At 42.4% G+C, this 21841-nt stretch overlaps 1 protein-coding gene across 4 annotated transcripts in view; it reads right to left on the bottom strand.

The window, feature by feature from the left end:
• Positions 1–21841, bottom strand: part of GALNT9 (polypeptide N-acetylgalactosaminyltransferase 9) — a 238452-nt gene that overhangs the window by 9726 nt on the left and 206885 nt on the right. For 3 of the 4 annotated variants that reach the window (XM_074973032.1, XM_074973030.1, XM_074973033.1), the window contains 2 exons: positions 15796–15963; positions 8537–14315 (listed from right to left, as the gene is read on the bottom strand). In XM_074973032.1, the coding sequence (XP_074829133.1) occupies positions 14169–14315; positions 15796–15963 (315 nt within the window). In that variant the 3' untranslated portion in view covers positions 8537–14168. Of the gene's footprint in view, positions 1–8536; positions 14316–15795; positions 15964–21841 lie in introns of those variants that run through there. The other variant, XM_074973031.1, reaches the window with a different exon arrangement.

Genomic DNA, 21841 nt, shown 5'->3' with positions numbered 1-21841 from the left:
TACAATTCCATTTTTCCCCTCTGAGATAATAGCTGCAGTAGTTTAACTCCAGTTTATTAAGATTTTGTCTAACATATTGGATAAAATGGTTTCAAAGCAGATAACCTACAGAGAGCAGAGCTCTGTATGCCCCCTCACAAACTGGTTATGGTGTGACACTTCCGCAGAGAACTCTTGGTTGTGAGGCATCTCTCCACTCCCTGTCCTTAGCATATGGGAGCCTTGTCTGTGCCAGCTATGGATCAACTCCCTGAAACGACCAGCAACACAAGCACTACCTTTCAGGGCTCACTCTCTCTGTACAGGTCAGCGATAGGCTCACACCAACCCGAGTCCTCCAGGCATCCCTGGGGAGTCCTTAGCCCTTGTTCCACTGAACACTTTCAGAACTCTTCGATCTGCTATTGCTAAAGGAATAGGCCACACCAGCTTGTAAGATTCAACTCAGGACCACCACTTTGCTTAAGACAAAGTCCTTAGAGATTATATATATATAGTGAAACAAGAATAAGTGTATCATCAAAGCACAGCGATTCATGTGATAGTGCATAAAAATACTGGAAACAAATGGTTACATATAAAACACAATCATAACATGCTTTCTAGAGACTAAACTAACCGGGCTTTCCCCTATCTCCTACAAGATCGCTAACCCCAAGTTCTTGGCCCAGCAGTTTCAACAAATTTGGTTGAGACCCCATCTCATAAGATCAAGCCCACTGGCAGCTTGTCCTCACAAACTGAAGGAACATCTGGACCCCAAATATAGTTTCAAAAGTTCATTGGATAAACTGGATAACTGCTGCTGGGTTTTTTTCCTCCAGCTCCTGCAATCTATTGTTTAGTATTTTGCTCAGACAGTAAATGGGCATTCATTGCGAATGATACAATACTCAGTTTGTATATGATCAGCCAGAGCGATCTCTATCCCCTGCCCCCTGTCTGCCAGCAGGACATGGATCACCTTTTGGTGACCTGTTATAACTCACAGACCTAGAGAACATGATTTTTAGTATATATACACTTAACTCCTCACATACATCACAGGCTTTCATTAGAGACCTTACATGACATTCTTTTGGTGAACCCAGGGGATCCCTGTACCCCTATGTACTCCTGTGCCTTCTGACAGTTGGTGTCAACAGTTCCTTGGGTCACACACGGATAATAAACACCATCCAAGCCAGGAAGATCTCTCTCTCTCTGTGCCCTGCTGCACCAGTAGGTTGGACAGCTGAGATTTAAGTTACTTAGTTGTTTGAATATAATGAAGCTTTTGGCAAAATCGTCATTCAAAGTTATGGGATACAAATAAACAGTGCTCAAATGCAGACTTCTGGGAGTAGGGTGGCAGAATCACCACGTTATTCACTTTATTTATTTTTAAGGCCATCTCCCAAACTAATATTGCCAAGGAGACACCAGGGGTGAAATTCAGCAGCATGGTCTGGAAACCTACATTCCTGCTATAGGATGGTTTGTTCTCTTTCTTTAATTCCAGTGATAATCTGCTTTCCTTGGGTGTCTTTATCTGGTGCAATTCAGATCAGAAGGCTGGATATAAAGACCACGATTTGAATTTATTGCAGAGGAGATAAGTGCTGTGGATGGTGAAAAGCAGGACTGAAAATCTGGAATAATGATGCCAGAAATAGAATCATAAAAACTGATTTAGCACCAACATCCTGAGAAGCATCTGCTGACTTCCCTCTCATTATGAAATTGAATCTGCTCCTGAAAACCCATTCTCCCTAGACGGTGCATCTCTGTGGAGGCCGATTTGAAGGAATTTGATAAGGCGCTATTCAAAGGAGAACTGCACCATCAGTAGAGAAATGCACCAAAATAAATATTCTCAGCAAACATGAACTGGCTTTTTTAGGAGACCAGAGAAAGTGGCCATTATACGAAGGCACAGGCCTGAGTGGCATGCTCTCAGCTCTGGTGTCCTGAGTCACCTGTTCTTGCATCTCTACCAAACCGTACATTACTTTTGGGGAAAGTAGCTGGAAAATTGTAACTGCTGTGCGCCAAATCCAACAAACCAAATCCACTTTTATATGAATAGGTGGCTAACAAGGGGGAATGATGGTCTTTTGGTTAAGTCACTCACCTGGGACTCAGGAGACCTGTGTTTAACTTCCTGATCTATCACAAACTTCCTCTGTGACCCTGAGCATGTCACTTAGTCTCTCTCTGCCTCTCTTTCCCACTCAGAATATCTCAGAAACCTGCTATGGGGATAAATTCATTATTATTTATGAGGTAAGTCAGCATGGTGAGGGAGGTCCTATGGGTGTTAGAATAATCTGCAGATACCGCAGCAGGCTTCTGAGAGCTTTTCTTTTGTTCCTCTTACATTGGTTTAGTCTGTGTTGTGCAGGCGGGAGGGCGTGTTTCAACAATAAAATGATTGATATTAGTGCCTAGGTACTGTACCTGTCACTTCAGTAGTTCTTTGACTCCTGAGCTTGCAAAACACCTATGATCCCCATTTTCCCGGTGCTTGTGACTTTTCAAGTTTTCTTAACCTTTGCTCTTCATTGTGAGCCCAATAAGCACACCCAGTTGTAGAGCAAAGCATGCAGTCTGCAGGCCTTTCATAAACAAATTAATGAGGAGCCTGGCAGGTTCCTTAAGCAGCAAATAGCGTATCACAGCTTTGTGGACAAATTCTCTGCTGGTTTAAGTGGGTGAAACTCAATGAGAATCGCCAGAGCTCTGCACACGTACACTAGCAAAAAATTTGGTCCTAGCTTCTCAAAGCATTTCAAAGAGAGAGGCAAGTGGATCCAGGGGGGTCCCATTATCTGTCTCCCTCTCAGCTGTGTAGGTTTTTGCTCCAAATATCCCACAAAGCAAGGTCAGAAATGAAATAACATTTTGGGGGTTGGCTGGCCTCCCTTAGCACCCTGAAAGCTGTCAATCCCATCCAGTGTAAAGAGGACCACCCTCAGGCCCCACTGTAGATATAAATTCCAGGGGCGCTGAGCGTGCTGATCATTGTTTGTGATTGGTCCCTTAGATACCATATGCAGAAGTTATGCAGCATCCTTTGGCACTGAGAGTTTGGTCTGTTTTGAAGATGCTCAATAAATGGAGCGTGGATGGCTGGCAGGCAAGAATGATCTAGATCAATACAATTGGCTCTCATTTGTCACAAGCGCTAAAATTAACTGTGTTGAGAAAACTTAAGTTAGGCCTTGGCTACACCCAGAAGTTGCACCAATTCATCTAAACTTGGTGAGTATGTATATACAATTTCTATATATATAATGGTTACATGTATAATTATACAGTCTATATTATATAATTGGCATATTTATATTTAGCCAGACTCTCTAGGAAACTCTGCTTCTCCAACCCTTTTTTGATTCTGAGAGTCTATACCATCTGCCCGGCAGATAGCAATGAATAGTTTAGTCTGAGAAGTGTGCTGGTCCTTTTAAAGTTTAAAGGGAAAGCTTTATTAGTGTACCTTCTCTCTCTCCCTGAGCCTGTCGTTGCCAGAAGCAAGCAGACAGGGGAGGAGAAAGCAGAGATCTAGCACTTAGGGTCTGTGGATAGGAGTAGTCATCAGTTTAATGTACCAGTGGGTTGTTATAAAAATTAAATAGATGTCTTAGTGAGAACAGACTGCATGGCAGCTAGTCTGGAATGCTGAAAGCCCTGGGCCTGAAATGAATGAAGCAAAATACTTTGGTGTTAAAGTCTCTATGCTGCAAACTCAAGAAGCAAGGAGGAAGGAGAAAATAAACCTTCCTCTGGCCTTACAAGATGTCACAGTGGTATATGGAAGACTGTGGGCCTGATTCTCAGTTCCTTTACAATGTTCCGGTGGCATAAAGGACCTTCACCTGGGTGGAAGCAGCTCCTATGTGTCCCCTCAATGCAGGGGGATTCCCTGGTATAGAGGGCTGGATGCGGGTGCTGCTCCCATTCCCCAGCATAGCATGTGTGTCAGGGACATGGCCCAGCTCACTGATCTATGGCTATTATTCGTTGCTTCTATAGGGGCCACAGGAAGCAGGATACAAGTTAAAGCAACCCCGAGGCTGCTCTAACTTACACTGGGGGTGGAAGGCCACAGGATATGAGAAGCATAGACATGGCTTAAACCTATTTCCCCCCTCCCCAATTTCAGCCCCAAGCACAGGAACAGAGCGACTGGCAGACAAGGCCAAATTCTTCTGACAGGACATGTTACCAGGTGGTGTTAAGAAAACCTTTTATTAGGTCTCCTGCACCAGGTGCATGGCTCATCTAATTTCCTTGGGACCCATACTGACCTCACTTTCTTAAAGTGCTACCCCAATGTAGCTCTATGGACTGCTACAGAGCAACTCCCAATCTACACAAGGAGATCAGAATCAACTCTGGTCATGCTGTCATGGAGGCAATAGCCCAGGGTTCACTTTGAAAACTGTCTTTGGACACAGGGAAAGCACAAGCCGTGCTGAGTAACAGCCAGCCAGAGAAACCGTGTGAATGAGGAGGGATTTAAGGGACAGTTTCATAACTCTTAGATGTGTAGGATTTATTTACCTTGAATAGCTGTGAAGTTCCCAGTCCACTAAGCCCAGAGAAATGAAGGTAGCCGAAACAGAAGGATGCTTCTGCACTGAAGCAGCCATACCTTGAAATATTCTCCCTGTAACTGCTGCAAACAGAAGTAGTAACTTTGGATCAAGGATACCATAATAAATGAGACACAAATATTGTCCATATTTTTTCTGCTAATGGTGTAAGGCAGACAAGTATAATTTCCTCACTACACCAAGTGAGCCACATTGCTTAGGGGGCTTCAAGGTTTATTTCTGACTACAAAGGGCAGGTGAAGGGTGAAATATAGTATCTTGGGTATAAATACTATGGTAACTTGAGACCGTGTGTAAGGGGAGTATTCTATACTGCTGGCCTCCCTACCCAGAGCAATAAGTCACTCCAGGATCTACTTTGAGTGACTTAAAACAAAGATTCGTTCAAAACACACATTGCCAGTGAAAATGGGGTAACATTTTCAAAAACACATAAGTGACTTAGGAGCTGAAATTCCAGTTTCAGAAGTGACTTTTTTACTGAGCAGCCACTGCCTTTCAATAAGACTTAAGCCTCTAAATGCCTAAGCGCTTTTGAAAATGGGCCTTAGGTTTTGTCATAAATATAAAGGGAAGGGTAAACACCTTTAAAATCCCTCCTGGCCAGAGGAAAAAACCCTTTCACCTGTAAAGGGTTAAGAAGCTAGGATAACCTCGCTGGCACCTGACCAAAATGACCAATGAGGAGACAAGATACTTTAAAAGCTGGAGGGGGGGGAGAAACAAAGGCTCTCTCTGTCTATGTGATGCTTTTGTCGGGAACAGAAAAGGAACAGAGTCTTAGAACTTAGTAAGTAATCTAGCTAGATATGCGTTAGATTCTGTTTTGTTTAAATGGCTAATAAAATAAGCTGTACTGAATGGAATGTATATTCCTGTTTTTGTGTCTTTTTGTAACTTAAGGTTTTGCCTAGAGGGATTCTCTATGTTTTGAATCTGATTACCCTGTAAGGTATTTACCATCCTGATTTTACAGAGGTGATTCTTTTACTTTTTCTTCAATTAAAATTCTTCTTTTAAGAACCTGATTGCTTTTTCATTGTTCTTAAGATCCAAGGGTTTGGGTCTATGTTCACTGATGCAAATTGGTGAGGATTTTTATCAAGCCTTCCCCAGGAAAGGGGGTGTAGGGTTTGGGGAGGATTTTTGGGGGAAAGACATTTTCAAGCGGGCTCTTTCCCTGTTATATATTTGTTAGACGCTTGGTGGTGGCAGCAATAAAGTCCAAGGGCAAAAGGTAAAATAGTTTGTACCTTGGGGAAGTTTTAACCTAAGCTGGTAAAAATAAGCTTAGGGGGTTTTCATGCAGGTCCCCACATCTGTACCCTAGAGTTCAGAGTGGGGAAGGAACCTTGACAGGTTTGTAAGTCACATAGGCACTTTTGAACATTTGCCTCTTGAGAACTCCACTGTGGAGCATTTCCAGAATCTAGCTAACCCCTCTTTTGAGAGATACAGTTGCTGGAACCCACCAACCTTCAGACTTAAAAACCAAAGAGTTTACAGACCTGTGTTCTTCCAACCTCTCCAACATGATGTGGTCAGGTCACTCAGGAATCTTGCAGATCTTTCACTTATTATTAGGGCCCTACCAAATTCACGGCCATGAAAAACGCATCATGGACCATGAAATCTGGTCTCTCCCTGTGAAATCTGGTCTTTTGTGTGCTTTTACCCTATACTATACAGAATTCACGGGGGAAACCAGCGTTTCCCAAATTGGGGCTCCTGACCCAAAAGGGAATTGCAAGAGGGTCACAAGTTATTTTGGGTGGGGGGGTTGCGATATTGCCATCCTTACTTCTGGGCTGACTTCAGAGCTGGGCAGCCAGAGAGCGGCAGCTGTTGGCCAGGCACCCAGCTCTGAAGGCAGCGCCCTGCAAATAGTAGTGCAGAAGTATGCATGGCAATACCATTCCATGCCACCCTTCCCTCTGCGCTGCTGCCTTCAGAGCTGGGCGGCTGGATAATGGTGGCTGCTGACTGAGGGCCCAGCTCTGCAGGCAGCAGCGCAGAAGGAAGGGTGGCAATACCAGACCAGGCCACCCTGACTTCTGTGCTGGAGCTGGCGGCTCTGCCTTCAGAGCTGGGCTCTGGCCAGCAGCTGCCGCTCTCCAACTGCCCAGCTCTGAAGGCAGCACCGCCACCAGCAGCAGTGCAGAAGTAAGGGTAGCAATACCGCAACCCTCCCTACAATAGCCTTGCAACCCCCCCACAATTCCTTTTTGGGTCAGGACCCCTACAATTACAACACCGTGAAATTTCAGATTTCAATAGCTGAAATCATGAAATTTATGATTTTTAAAATCCTATCACTGTGAAATTGACCAAAATGGACCGTGAATTTGGTAGGGCCCTTATTATGGTAAGGAGCTCCATGCTTGAAGCTTATCCCTGATAAAGCAGGCATTGAAAAGATGGGGGCATTGGCAGGCCTTTAAATGGACTTGATATAAACCAAAGTTCAACTAAAGTTGCTTGTACTCAACACAAATGGAACGAGGGGAAGGAGTGATCATGAAACTAAGTTCCATTCCCACCTCCCCTATGAAGGTTAATACCAGCACCCTTTCCCTCATACCTCCCCACTCCATACTCCCACTTCTAGGACCCCAGAGATCATTTCAAATTGCCAAACTAAAATGTATCTTTCCTGATATAAAGACTTTAATACCAACAAGGCCCATGCTGCTTCTATTGTCACTTTCCCTTTTTCAGTAAGATAAGGACCACTGTGAAGATCTACTGCTCCAATAGACTTTTCTCTGACAGATCATGGATTGTTATAATGAGTATTTAGTGCTTAATGAATGCCATTTTACTTCGGTGACCTTACTTTCGGAAAGAAGCACTGTAGATTGCAATATGATCTTTGTTAATTAGAAATGCTCCCCTTTCCAACACAGACACTTTCATAAAGTGCAGGTCATTCACACTATTAACCGGTCTGAAAATGAATCATCGTACACAGTTATATTAAAGAAAGACAAGGAAATATTAAGCAGAGCTGGCCTAAACTGAAAGAAAGAAAAAGAAAATATGGCTAATTACTAACGTTGGGCTAGAGAGATAGACCCTTTTGCAAGGGTACTGTTTCCTGCACATGTAGGGGAATGACTGCCATATGCTATCTGATTCTTTCCAGCTGCTCTACAATCTTAACTCAGTCAGCTCATCACATCACGTACCATACTACGAACTTTTGGTGTTCATGAGTGTTATAGAAACAGCCTAGCCTGGATCCAGAATCAGTACAGTAAATACAGGCTGTGTGTTTCATATTGATAAGTAATACAAAAACTCACCTGTTATCATGATGCTTATTACCTGTTCATGCTGATTACACTGTAAGAAATTCCTGATGTGGAATTTTTTTTTTAACCTGTATTTTGACCACTGTCTGTCAAACACTTACTAGTCCCAGAAGGACTTGCGAGAACTTTAGTTGATATATCTACATGGATTGGCCACTGCAGGTGCTGTACTCTTACATATCTGCACTGGAACTGGGACTCCAAGACCAGACTTCCCCGTGATCTAATAGACACAGTGCAATCTTGAACTGCAGAATTATGAGGCTAGAATTGGCAATTCACTTTAAAAGGCTAGATCGCCAGCTGGTGTAAATGGTCATAGCGCCTTTGACTTCAGCTGAGGAGCTCAACTAGGTATCAGTGCAGACTACCAAAATGGGCTCATTAGCCTTCATAACATATTACATTTAATCTACATTTTATAATGAAGCATACCTTTTTGTTGCTGACTTTACATTTTATTAGAAGATTTCAAAAGTTACAATAATCAAGACTGCAGCTCATGTCACTGGTAAAATGCATAGTGGTTATTAATTCTTCAGGTGTAAGTACAAATGGGCTTAGCATGACAAAAGGATGAAAAATTATTTGCAATTGCAACTTGCCTTGCAGTTGGCTGTTAGCTTTTTTTTTTTTTTAAATCAGATTTATTAGAAATAGTTCAAAGCCTAGGTAATGCTCAGTGTTGGGCAACAGCAAACTGTAGCCCTATGAAAAAATAATAGATGGTTCTGCAAGTCCTTGAAGTAATATCTTGGTACAGAAATTCTACTCTTATCAGATTGACATGCATTGGTTGAGCTGGATATTTCTGATAAGTAAATGTTGTCTTGATTTATTAGAACAAGCCAAGAGTACTCTATCTAAAATGTTGTATTGATACTTCTATAACTAAGTTGTTAAACTTTGTAAAACCATACATGAAATCAGCAATCACGTGCTAGACGTGCCATTGTATAAATCCACCAACAATCAGGTGGTTGTAGAACCTCAGCCAAAGCTTCATGTGGACATAAAAGTTCAAGTGGTTTTATAAGGCCAAGGCCATTATTTTAACAATCCCCAGTTTTAAATGTCAGCTAAGATCCAAGAGGTGACTAATACATTTCACTTTTTAGAATATTCCTAGGTGATATAAACATAAATGAACTTTACACTGTGTTCACTGAGAATTCTTAGACCTATATGTACAACGTTTACTCCTTGAGTTTCTTTCAATTCATGAATCATGCAGACTCCATTTCCAGATGAACATGAAGATGTTCCAAGAACATTTCATGGTTGTTTTTTTCTTAACACACAAGGGGCTATAGATGCATGATTCATGCACTCCATTAGATCATGGTGCCATTTTAATATAATTTCCAGTAATTATGGCCCTTACCTTATTCCCACGGATGTCAATCGAAAATATGCTATTAACATCATGGAGGCAGGATCAGGACTTACAACAAGGCGATAAATATATTCTGAACTCTTATTCATGAAGAAGCAATAGAATAGCTAGCCCCTGTACAACTCAGGACTAATGCCAGAGAGGGCATAATATGGAGACCAGTGTGATGGTCTGAGGTTCTAAAAATGGGAGAAGAAAACCCCCCTCCGCATCCCTCCACCCCACGAGCCATCCAGAATGCTAATTAATTCCTGTATTTTGAATGATCCTGTCCTCTCCATATCCAGACTCTAGGAGGGGAGTTACTATATAGCATTCAGCAGTAAGTAAGCGAGCAGTAAGTAGCAGTTAGTCAAAACGGCATGAGCCACATGGCCCTTCTTCATTGCTAGAAATTTGATCAAGGGAATTCTGACCATTGCTCTTCCTCCCAAAAGCCCCTGCACAAAGTCCAGGTGCTTGTATCTTTTAACTCTGTATATTATATCCAACTTTCCGGATACAATCCTACTTCTGTCGAAATCCATAATCCATACAACCCTATTCACTGGGAGCAGAAGTAGGCAGGTTGCTTAGTATGGCTGTAAATAAGTCATTTCAAATGAATGCTATATATTGAAGGAATTACAAACTGTGTAATTAATCTAAGGAATTGATGAGGGTCAGTGTTATGTCACTGAATCATATTAGTCAAGGCTTCGGTATTTAAAATTTCAAGTCATGTGTCAAAGATTTTGCCCTTGCTATATGGTGAGTGGAGATTCCATCTATGGGAACAATATGCCGTCAAGCATCTTTATAAATGAATGGGCCAATGGGAAAAGAACAACTATACTAAACAACAGGGAAGGATTTGTATCCTTATTAGCAGGGAAGGATTGCCTGATTTTCAGAGGTGCTTAGTTCAGGAGCATCCACTGAAGTTCAGGATGCTGCCAGGGCTCAGCACTTCTACAAATCAGGCCCTGAATATCTTTTCAGATCCCTTGCCTGTGGCTGTACACACAACAGGATGCTGCATGCAAGTAGCAGCATGAAGAGCCTCCTGCTGCACCACTGAAGGTGGGTGACAGCAGTGAAGCTGGAGCTGGCCCTTAGATTTTAAGCTCTTTGAGGCAGGGATGACCCTGGGAAAGACCTATAGGCATAGCTGTTGATACAAAAATGGATCCTTAATAATCTTGTAGTTCTTGGTTGATTTCTATACCTGGGTTTGCCATGGGACATGCAAACCATACTGTGAGTCACATGTCAGCCCAGCAATATAGCATCCCAGGACCTGATTCTGAAAGATTCCATTGACTAGAGATGAGTGCTTCATCTCTAGGCATGATGGGGCCCCTGCAAAGCAAGCTTGGGTTACGATGGCCTTCAGGGCCCAGTGCAAAGTCCATCAAGCATCTTTTCAGCCGGGGGTTTCCTGTAGCTGATCCCCAGCCCTGAAAGGAGCAGAGCACCTTTGCTTCCTATTGAGGGGGGCTCAGCACCCGCACTTGTGGAGTGAGGAACATTTTTGGGTGGATGGATGGTGGTAACTGTTGGTGTGGATTAGTGCTTTAGTGCTGCTAGTCAACAGACTAGGGAAGCATGTGTGCCTGTTTGGCTTCTGAATTTTGTAGACAGTCCAGATAATATGGTGACAGGTGCCAAGCAAGTCTCTAAATAAATCCATCAATAGATAAAACAACTATTGCCATTTAGAAACAATGCTCTAGATATTTGAAAGTAATGGTGCTGGCACCAGATGGCTTGATTGACTAAAGTAGGTGATAGTCTGGATCTGTAGTGTAGCAGAGATCATGGGAAAGATTTTCCTGGACTCTAAATAACTCAGCAACAGAAGTTGTGTTAGGGCTTTACAACATAAGACCCTGCACCACACACCTAAGCTGCTAACTAGAGGAGAATCAGCCCTGATTCTCCAGTCACATTCCCATCAGGCTGCAGTAGAGATTGAGTCCCTGAATGACTTTTTTTCTGCTCCAAGCTTGGAAACTTCTCTATCCCCTGGCTTCCTGGATCATCTGCGGAGGTCACCAAGAGCTATGAAACCTGAGGGTGGAGGGTGTGTATGTGTCAGGAAGGCAGATGTTAGAGTTCAAATGTCCTGGGTCCACAAAAGCGCAGAGACCTGTCCATATGTAGAGAGGCAGCTGGTTGAGCCACTCATGTGTTGCTTTGCACAGGAACCTGGAAAATCTGGATCAGGTTCATAGTGTCACTGAGTGGGGCTTTGGCACCAGGCCTTGCAATCTTTCTGGAAGCGGATCTCAAGGACAATCCTTTCCTGTTCATTAACATGTGTAGGTCTCTGTAGTAATGAGGAGGTCCCCTTGCTCCTGTGAAACTCTTTGCTGGGAACTGCAGATCTGCCTTGGCTTCTCAGCTCAGGTCACCAAGCTGGAATGCAGCATTCCCTTTTCGATGTCAGGTTAAGAATCCTGCATTCCCTCAAGTATCTCTAGGAGATGTGTTCTTTCCTATTATTCCTTCCAGGCCTGCAAGGGCTCAGGCGGGCTTGCTGTCCCACCCGAAATCCATAATTATGTGAGGATTCATGATCCCTCACAAGAGAAAAGAGTAGAAATAGTAAGTGCAATATGTGGATAGGTTAAGGGGGGACAGTTAAGGTTAATGTTACACTTGAATAGCTACATGAGTAGTCTTTTCCTCAGCTTCAAACCACCCTCACACAAACCATTAATGGGCATTTGTGAACTGGAAAGGCTGCTTGTTACAATGGCGGTGAGTGGGAATCAGTGTGCCTCTGTTCCTCAATAACTTTCCTTTCCTTTGTCTTGTTTGTCCAGGCCAAATATTTCAAGGCATAAACTCCAGTCACGGTAAATGACACAGAACAAGGCCTCAACACAACTTCTCTCTCTTTACACTGTATCAGGGGAGAAGATGAACTTTCATTCTTACAGGGCATAAGAATAGAGTGCATTTTTCAAACCTATGTAGAAATCCTGTGCCAATCCCTGCACACACTATTTAAGACCTACTGTACAATATAGGGCTAGAGGATTTAAGTGGTGAGCTTCTGTGGATTTCCTGTACTGAATCTCACCCATATTCTATATATATTATTAAACTGTATATTTAATTAATACATAACCCCATCCACATGACTCAGGAGTAAAGATCAGTGGTTTGTCACCAGAACCTCCAGAAGGAATACCTTTATATTACATAGTCACATATTCAGCTTAAGAAATAAAATAAGGACAAATCATATTAATGTGCTCTCCAAATTCCAGCTAAAAGTTGACAGGAGCCAATAAAATGTACATGTTTACTTTTAATGTTTTATTTAGTACAATGCCCTGGATAGAAATTAACTTTCTTTGCTTCTATTTCATTTTGCTCCACTTGCCTTGAAATGGGAACTGCAAGCTCTTTGATAAGCAGATCATCTAATTCACTCTACCATGGTGTCTGTAATTAGCTATGATTCCTTAGTGAATTCTAACAGATATTTCCTTCCCCTCCTACCCCTTAACACTGTGACTGAATCCTGTGCTGCAAAATGCTATGCACCATGGGCCTGATCCAAAGCTCACTGAAGTCAATAGGAGTATTTCCATTGACTTCAGTGACCTTTGGATCAGGTTCCATCCTTGTTCTAGCCCTTTGCATACGGACCCTGATGGGTCACGCAGTGAAGTGCAAGCCTACAGAGGTGCTGTCACTGCTAAGGATTATATAGTCAACAATAGTAAAACGTATCAATGGCACATTAATAGAAACGTTACTTTTTATGTTTTCTGGTTCTTTCTTGTTCTAATCTTGGACAACTTTAGGATTTGTCCTTGTCTCTTTTCTCAAGTGATAAAAGGATGTGGTTACAGCAGGAAATGTGCCCTTGTGATTGCTGACATTCTGCACACCTATGGGATGTGTAGCAGGGGGTGCAAGATCTTTAAAAATAAGAGCCTAAAGTCAAGCTCCTAAATGCAGATTAGGCACCTAAATAAATCACCTAATTATCTGAGTATCCAGCAGTTCCCCTTGGTTTCAGTGCAGAGCTTTGTAGGTGCAGTGTTATGCCTTACATTGCAACTGCAGTCAGAGGGTAGGTTCCAGATGGATGTTCTATAAATCCAAACTACAGTACATACATTGTCCCTCAGGAATTAAATAAGGAAGTGCTGTACTGTGGTTCTTTTATACTGGCAAGACCTAGAGGTGACAATAAAATGGAGCATGTTGATGTTTTAACTATTCAGAATTTACATGAGGACCACCTGGATGCTGCTTTTGAGCAGGCTGATGATACAAAACCACTTGTAAACATGTGCAGAACTGGCTCTTCCTATAAATACAGACGCTCAGGCAACCACCCCTGAAATCTATAATATATCATATTTTGAAGTGTTATTTATTCACAGTTTTTAGCTGTTTAGTACAATGAACCAGACATGCTGAAAAGATGGGATTTCCACTTGTATAGGAAGTACAGTAGAAAAGGCACATGATTATTCATCATAGGAGTTGTGCACCAGTCAATAACTTAAAGCTAAAAAGCTATCCATCAGAGGATTCTTTTTAATGAGGCAGTAGAGGGAACTCCCCTTTGAACTCATCACAGACACAGCTGTCTTTTAATTCCTCTGGGAGAGCTGGAATGAGCCCACTTCTCTGTTCAGTTTGACCATCCCAAGATTTCCAGGGCATCCACTGATCTGAGGGAGAAGGCAGGATGCTTATTTGCCTGTTTGTTAATCAGTGCCTAATAGTCCCTGGCCCTGGGGAGTCAACTCCTTTTCACAATAGTCTGCTTTAACACAAATGCCTTGAAGGGTATCACACACCGAGCAATGGACGATGGCAGAGGTGACAGCTTCTCAGCCCCAGTAGTCAATGTCGACCATGTTTTATCCAGTTTCTAATCATCCATTTTTGCCCCGAGCATCTTTGTACCACAAGTCTGAGCCCAAAATTGGCATCCTTTGACATTTCCACTTCTAGACACCGTCCAGTGTTTCTGCTGATGATTGGACCATTCTGAATTGAAGAAAGAAAAACATTAGCACTGAGGATTTGTCCCACACTACCCAATGGCTGATTTTTGCATTACAGTCTTTCCATTATTCAGGTATTTGAGCGAGGAATGAGCCTGCATTTGTGGCCGGTTGCTGACAGAGTTGTGCTTGGCAGTGTGGCTAGAACAGAGATTTCTAAAACAGAACAACTTAGCTGTGCTAAGGCTCCTTGGGATGAACCTCTGCTAAGAAAGGTGGGACAGGACTGTCTGTAAATATGCAGCATGATCACTTTCTATCGGCAAAAGTTTAGAGCCCAGTAAGTGGATTCATACAAGGCAAATACTGCTCTGCCTGAAGTCTCCGGGAACAGGTTTGGGTCCACACACAGACCTGGTGTGATGACACAGGTGCATATGGCAGCTGGAACCAGTTGGAGGCAGTGCAGGAGTCACAAAAGTCTATCTCTTGCTGTTTCAAAAGCCTCTATGACAGCTAGCCACACGTTTCATTTGTAGATCAGTTCAGAGAAGCCGATGACATCCTTAACTGAGCTCTGATGCCTTTACGGGGACATTGTGACTTTGAGAATCTTACACAAAATGATTTTTTTCTTCCTGTTAATCCGTCAGCATGAAACAAAGACGTGATAAAAGCTGGGGAGGCACAGGGATCGAGTGGATATGGTAGTGGCGTAACAGTCAGGATGCTTGGCTTCATTTCTCAGCTCCGCGACAAACTGGCTGCATGACCTTGGGCAAACCGGCTCACCTTTGCCTCTTTTCGCCCTCCCGCTCTGAGTCTGTCATGTCTATTTAAGACTGTGAGCTGTCTGGGACAGGGACTGTCTCTGGCCTCTGTGCTTGTACAGTGCTCAGCGCAAGGGAGAGCTCTGCTGATGGCATGACATAGCCCAGGGATGCTGGCTTTCATGGCTGAAGTTCTCTTACACTAAGGACTTTATACTTTGCCAGTACGCATTTGAAACGGTAACACCCTATGTCATTGTTTTTCTATTAAACTGGGAGTTTTAAAACCAGCCTTTGACTCCAAGGGTACATCTATGTTGCAGCCAGGGGGTGCTATTTGCAGCTCAGTTAGATGTACCAGCACTAGCTGGACGCTAGCTAGCTCGTGTGGGTCCATCTACGCAAGTTGCCATTCCCACCCCCGGCTGCAATGTAAATGTATCCTCAATGGAGGGGTAAGTGGAAGGGTTAAGTCTCATTTGTAGCTTGAGAGAAGTGTGTGTGTGTGTAAAAGAGTTGACGCAATCTCAATATCTTTCCACCTGGTCTGGTATCTTGTGTTGTGAGCTCTGAGCTCTCTCCCTTTTCCTGAACTTTCTGAGGAGCCTGTGGTTGGAGATATATAATCAGTGCAAATAATGTGCTTTGCTTTTGCTTAGCAGCAAACAACTACATGGATTCCCTATTACCTAGAGCAAGCACTCCGGTCTAATTCATAGGATCACAAACCTCTTTGAAAGCTCTCTTCCATACCTGTGTAAAATCCCAGAGTCTTTGTGCTGGTCTCAAGACATCTTCACATTTCTTCAGAGTAGGGGTCCTGCCTTTCCCATCATCAATGAGACATTTGGAGTCAGGCAGAAAGGTCGTAGAGCCCAGAGGCCCTAACTGCAGAAGCCCTTCAGAACTATAGCGGACAAGCTGGAGAAAAGAAGGAAGAGAAAGACAACACACATTTTAAGCCATATCAGCACCACTAGAGACTTCCACTGCCAAAGGCTGGAAAATTATGCTCACCCACCACATTTTCAACTGTGGTTGCTTGTTTTGGGTGCCGTACTTTGGACAACTAGGGCCTGAGTTAAGGTGTGCCAACTTCAGAAGGAGTTGAGGCTGGACTAACTTACACCGGGGGATGGTTAGAATATAGGGAACACACAAATGGCTTAAAGCCACCCTGGCCCCACCATCCATTTCTGCCCCAAGTGCAGGAATGGAGCAACTGAGAACAGGGCCCAATAGCTCCTTTGTGTTATCCCTTGTGGTTGGGGTGCCCTATTCCAGCACATACCCTTTATGCAGAGAGGGAGTGAAACATATATTACCAGCATGGCATCGCTCATAAGACACATAGTTCTTCCTCCTTCTCCCCACCCTCTCAAAAGAAAAAAAAAAAACTTGCAAAAGGGCAATCAAGAAAATGAAGTAATCAATATGTAAATCATAACCACTCTTGAATCCATTCAGTGGGAATTGATTTAACAAGGACACAATGGCAATTTGCCATGCAGTTTGTTCTTAAGAGCTCTGTCAGAGCCTATTGATAGCAACCACTCTAATTAGTTTTTGTAAATAAACATTACGGAAAAAAATCCATCAGCACAACTTGTACATCAGGTATGCAAAAATAAGAGAGGAGGAAAACAGTCGATTCATGAAGGAAATAGCAGATCTGCTAATGTATGCTTCAGATCTGGACAACAATGAGCTAGACTCGGCTATTTCACTTCTGTTGAGGGCTAAATATTCAGAAGTCTAGTGATGTGGTAAATGCTATCGGCTATAATTAAAGGGTTTAGTAAATGACATCTCTTATTTTTGAGCTTTTTTTAATAAAGAAAAAAGTTTAAGCAGGCTGCATGCAAGCACTAATGGCTTAACACACACAACACATGATACACTCATTAATATTTCCTATAAGAGTATAATGACCTTCAGAATTTACCGTTTCTTCATTACACACACACACACACACACACACACGACTATTTCACTTGTTTGAAGCCATTGTCCAGTCCAGGAGATGTGAAAAATGGATCTTTTGGAGCTGTCACTATGTGGAAGCAAGGATTCATTTTATTACATTAGGGCCTGGTTGGGGGAAAATATTAAAAAATCAAGAGGAGGGCCATTGCTGCTCATGACTAAGGGTTGCTTGTACATCATGCAGTACCAACAAATCCATGATGATGGTAGGTTCTCATTGCATTTCATAAACTGAATATGATAATAATTAATAGTACTTTCCTCAGAGTTATAAAACAGCCTTTCAGCAGAAGACTCCAAAACACTTTTAAAACATCTTAAATTTCATAACACCCCTGCCCACTCAGGTGGAGAAATGTGTTGTCCATTTTACAACCAGATAAACTGAGCCACAGAGAGGTTAAGTGATTTGCCTTACTTGAAATGGGGAAGTATTTTTAGCCTCCTTTTATAGACTGGTCAAGTAACATGTTCACGATCGCGCGTCACAGAGGTCAGGAACATGTTCAAGATTACACAGCAAGTCGAAGGTGAGCCAGGGATAGAACCCAGGAGTCCTAACTCCCAGTCCCTCCTTCCCAACCACTATCAAATGCTCTTTCTCTTCTATAAACTGTTTTGAATTTTTTAGTTAAATAGTAAGGGCATATTCTGCCCTTCTCAGTTACATAAATGTGATTCTGGGATAACTTTGTTGTGTCAAATTCCGATCAGTCGCTTGTTTAAATCCGGGGTAATTCCACTGATGTCTCGATTTACATGTAAATGAGATCAAATTTTGGTCCCTGGGCTCTAGATTTAACCATGAGCAGAATTTAGCTCTAAGGATATTGCTAACTGGAGACTACTGCATGGCTCACATTTAGTATGAGGCAGAGAGCTGCAGAGCAAAATCTTCAGCCATTGGAGAAATGCAATTATCACTGAGAAATTCACTGCCTGTCTTGTCTTATTGCTGTTATGAGACTGAAAATACTTAAAAAAGAATGGAAGGAAGGTCGTGAACCCTTGGCATTTACTGAATATTATTGACCAGGGCAAGTGATGATATCATTAAGGGCCAATCAAAAAGCTAGATTGCTAAAGATATTTCCTCATTCTTCTTAGCCTCAGCAAGCACATACTGTGAATAATCATATCTTCCCATAGCAAAAGAGCTTTGTCTGTTCACTTTTGGACCAGAGGTCCTTTGACAGAGCATGTGTTCAATGTTACCACCTGACATTTTTGTTCAGTGCAATCATGTGGAGCAAGGAGTTAGGCTGGAGACTGCATCAGAGAAAGCAGTAGAATAACCCCATGAGGATTTCTCTTGTGGTTGAGTAAATGACATCAGTCAGTGTACTGTCTATACATTGTAAATCAAGGTATATAAGACACCTTTTCTTGCCTTTGCCTGTGCGGGGTTGGGGAAGTGTTTAAAGCAGGCAAACTAGTTCAACATATGAATGGCCTGTCAGCTCACACAAGTGAACTTCTTTTCCTTCCATACAAGGGTAAAATCTGTTGGGTTTTTCAACATTCTGCATATTTCACACTTCCAACTCACTGGGAAGGATGAGCAGAGAGTGAGAACGAGACGCAGTTGTGGCTGGGAATTGCAGCCACGGCAATATGGTTGGCTTGTGTTATTGTAGTTTTTATGTATCCACCCTCCCCTGCACAACTCTAAATCAAAATATTCACTGAAAACTGGTTAACTTGCCCTAGCTAGACAACTAAGTCCGGTGTTGATAATCAGCTACATGATCTATAGTCCAGGGTCAATTTCCCCTGTGGATCAGAACACTCTGTGGTTTAAATGACAAGAATTTGCCACTGCAAGCCCTAAAATAAACAGCTTTTCTATGATAAAATATTTCATTTCCTTTGGAATCCCTACAGCCTAGAATTGTGTGTGCTGAACATCACAGGAACCAGCACGTTCTGATGTTATAATATTTATAGGGCAGACCCATCAAATACAGATAACCTGCTAAGTAATGTTATTTCTGCTTAGGTCTCATATAGGAAATATATATATATATATAGGGTGAAAGATACAGTCAGTCTACAGAAGCCAGTCTACCTGCTACCGTGACGGAGTGAAGGCTACAGCCAGAGAACAGATCAATGCTCTCAATTATCTCAGTAGATGAAAATGGTCCCACTTGTGCCATTGTTGTAAAGGGCATGTCAAGGGTTTAGTCATCAAGGATTCATATTTTCATTTGAGTCACATTGGCAATCAAGACTTCAGTCCACCATGCAAGACCTTAACACCATAATAAGAAACACAGTTCTTAGCATCCACTCCTGTAAGGATTAGAGTTTAAAAACTCATGCCCACAATCAGGTGGTTGATAAAATGTAATAGTCCTCCAATTACTCCAAACTTGCATATGGCTAACAGATCCTAAAACATCCCAAGTCATCCGTGCTAAAGTACTTTCATATTAAAGTAAGTGGTTTAATACTGTAGATCAGAAAAAAGGGGCAAAGACAATGCTTCAACTCCCCTGTGGCCTTCCTTAACAACATAAATAAGATCTGGAGCTTTGATGCCAAATTGTTGGAGTGTTATTGGATTTTGTCAGATATTGTAAGTCAGACAGAGAAATCTCTCTGCAGCATCTGAATGGATACAATAGAAAATGTTAGTTCTTTCTCTGACTAACATTTTACTTTCTATCAAGGACAGAGGGGAATTTAGAGAGCTAACTTCAACTCTGGTGATCATTCACTGAGGTCAGTTTAACTACACCAAGGGTGAAATTAGTTCATACTATCCTACCTGACTGCATGGGACTCATTTGTTTCTTCTTCATTTGTATTGTGGTGACACTTTGAGGCCCCAACAGAGATCAGGTCTGATTGTGCTAGGTACTGTACATACATATACTGAAGAAACAGTTCCTGCCCTGAAGAGATTATAATCTAAACAGACAAGATAGAGTAAAGGTGGGGGGAAAGAAATTCTATTATCCCCGTTTTATACTGGGGATCTTAGGCACAGAGGTTACACAGGGAATGAGACCACATATTGAACACAAACCTCCTGAATTCCAGAGCCTGGCCTTCTACCAATATTTTATAGTGTGCTCCTTTTTTTTTTTAATCACCTAACACACATTCGTAAGGTTGTGTTAACTTATTAAGAGAAAAGCTGAAGGCTGAGGCTAGGTAGCGAGATATATACTGCAACTGTTAAATTAAAAGTTTTTTTCAGAGGGTTCAACCTTTGTGGGACATGCTCCCAACCAGAAGAGCATCTATACATTCTCCCTGCAGCACGGGTTGTAACATCTTGGGCCAAATTTTTCCCTGATGTAACTCAACTAAAGTCAATGGCATTTAACCCTTTCATTTCTCTCTATAAAAACAAGTATAACACCGTCTCGATGCAGATTATATCCCTGCTCGTTTTACATGTTCATCTTCTGTCGTCCAGAATGAAAACAAAAATATGCTTTTGAGACTGGCATGAGGCTGAACCTTAGCCGAGCGTTTCCCTTTTATCAGAGAAGAGCTAAGTGATCCATATAAGTGAAACTGAAGCCAAGTGTTCTATTGAATACCTCAAGATATAATCCTCTGATTATCTGTTGTACATGTGACACTAGAGGATTTTTTCCTTCTACCGTTCAGGAACCAGAGTGGAATGAGAAAACCGCCAGAGGTTATTTATCAAAGCAACCATCTCCAGTTTTAAAATGGTAAGCAGTGCTATCTCTGGAAGGTGTCACCCAGATGGTAACTTTCTGATAAGCTTTTAATTCAAGGTTGGTAGCTTAGAGTGTCTGCTCCACCTAATTTTCATTCCACAGAGACAAAGTGTGAAGATCTCCACATGCTCAGATAACTGTTGTAGGAATTACCACACTGATGGACTTTGGCAGTTTTTAAAATTAAACTTTTTTTTTTTAAAACTTCCAACGCTGTTTTGTCTTCCTAGGCTAATTTTAAAGCAGGCTCTCTCATCTGTAAACCTGTACGGAAAAGAAGAGAGAAAGTCCCCTTGGAGTCTGAAACTTCCAGCCTACCCGGGAGCATAAAGAAATGATGAATAAATATACAGATTTGTACAGAACATGCAGGTGCCAAGAAGACAAGCAATCACGCTTTCATCCACCCCAGGTTCCAAACAACTGACCGCACCATCCAGTATGCAACTCTAGAACACCAGAGCACTGTCAAGTAAATTGTTAAATATCTGCCCTCGAGCAACAGTTCAAGCGAGGCCTTTCATCTACTGCTTTCCCCTCTGTTTCTGTAGCTACAGTGCTGCGGGAATCCAAATGCTGACCTCTCCTCTTTCTGCTTGATCTATATGCCAAGAGAGTTCTCGCTTCCCCATCGGCAGTGACTCATCTCTGTGCCAGTGGGGGAGTGTGTATGCATGGCGGCGGGAGGAACGGGAGTTGCTGTACGTTGTTCATCAACACGTTTATGTCCCCGGCTGCCATTTCCCCTCTTATTAAATCCCCTTCCTCTTTCGCACACTGTATAATATCAGGGCTACCTCATAGCATTCGAGATAGACACTGAATTCCTTTGAGACTGTGCCACCATTCGCAGAGAGTTGATGCAGGATTGTATATAAACTCTGCAGCCATTCTGCAATGCTCCCAGCCCAAGTTAGCCAGGAATAGGAAAGCCTGGAAATGATTCTTCTACGAGACAGCATATCTTCCACTGACTGCCTCATCTTCTCATTCAGAAGCGAGTCTATAATAATGGTTCATTAGACAGCAATGCAAACCAATGAGTATTAGAGATGGTGGTGCAAGATGGCAAACTTGCAGACCCCCGGTCTTAGCAGTTCAAGATTCCT

The sequence above is a fragment of the Natator depressus genome, chromosome 15, assembly GCF_965152275.1.
Source record: "Natator depressus isolate rNatDep1 chromosome 15, rNatDep2.hap1, whole genome shotgun sequence".
In the NCBI taxonomy this organism is placed as follows: domain Eukaryota; kingdom Metazoa; phylum Chordata; order Testudines; family Cheloniidae; genus Natator; species Natator depressus.
This window is presented reverse-complemented; position numbering and strand designations above follow the sequence as displayed.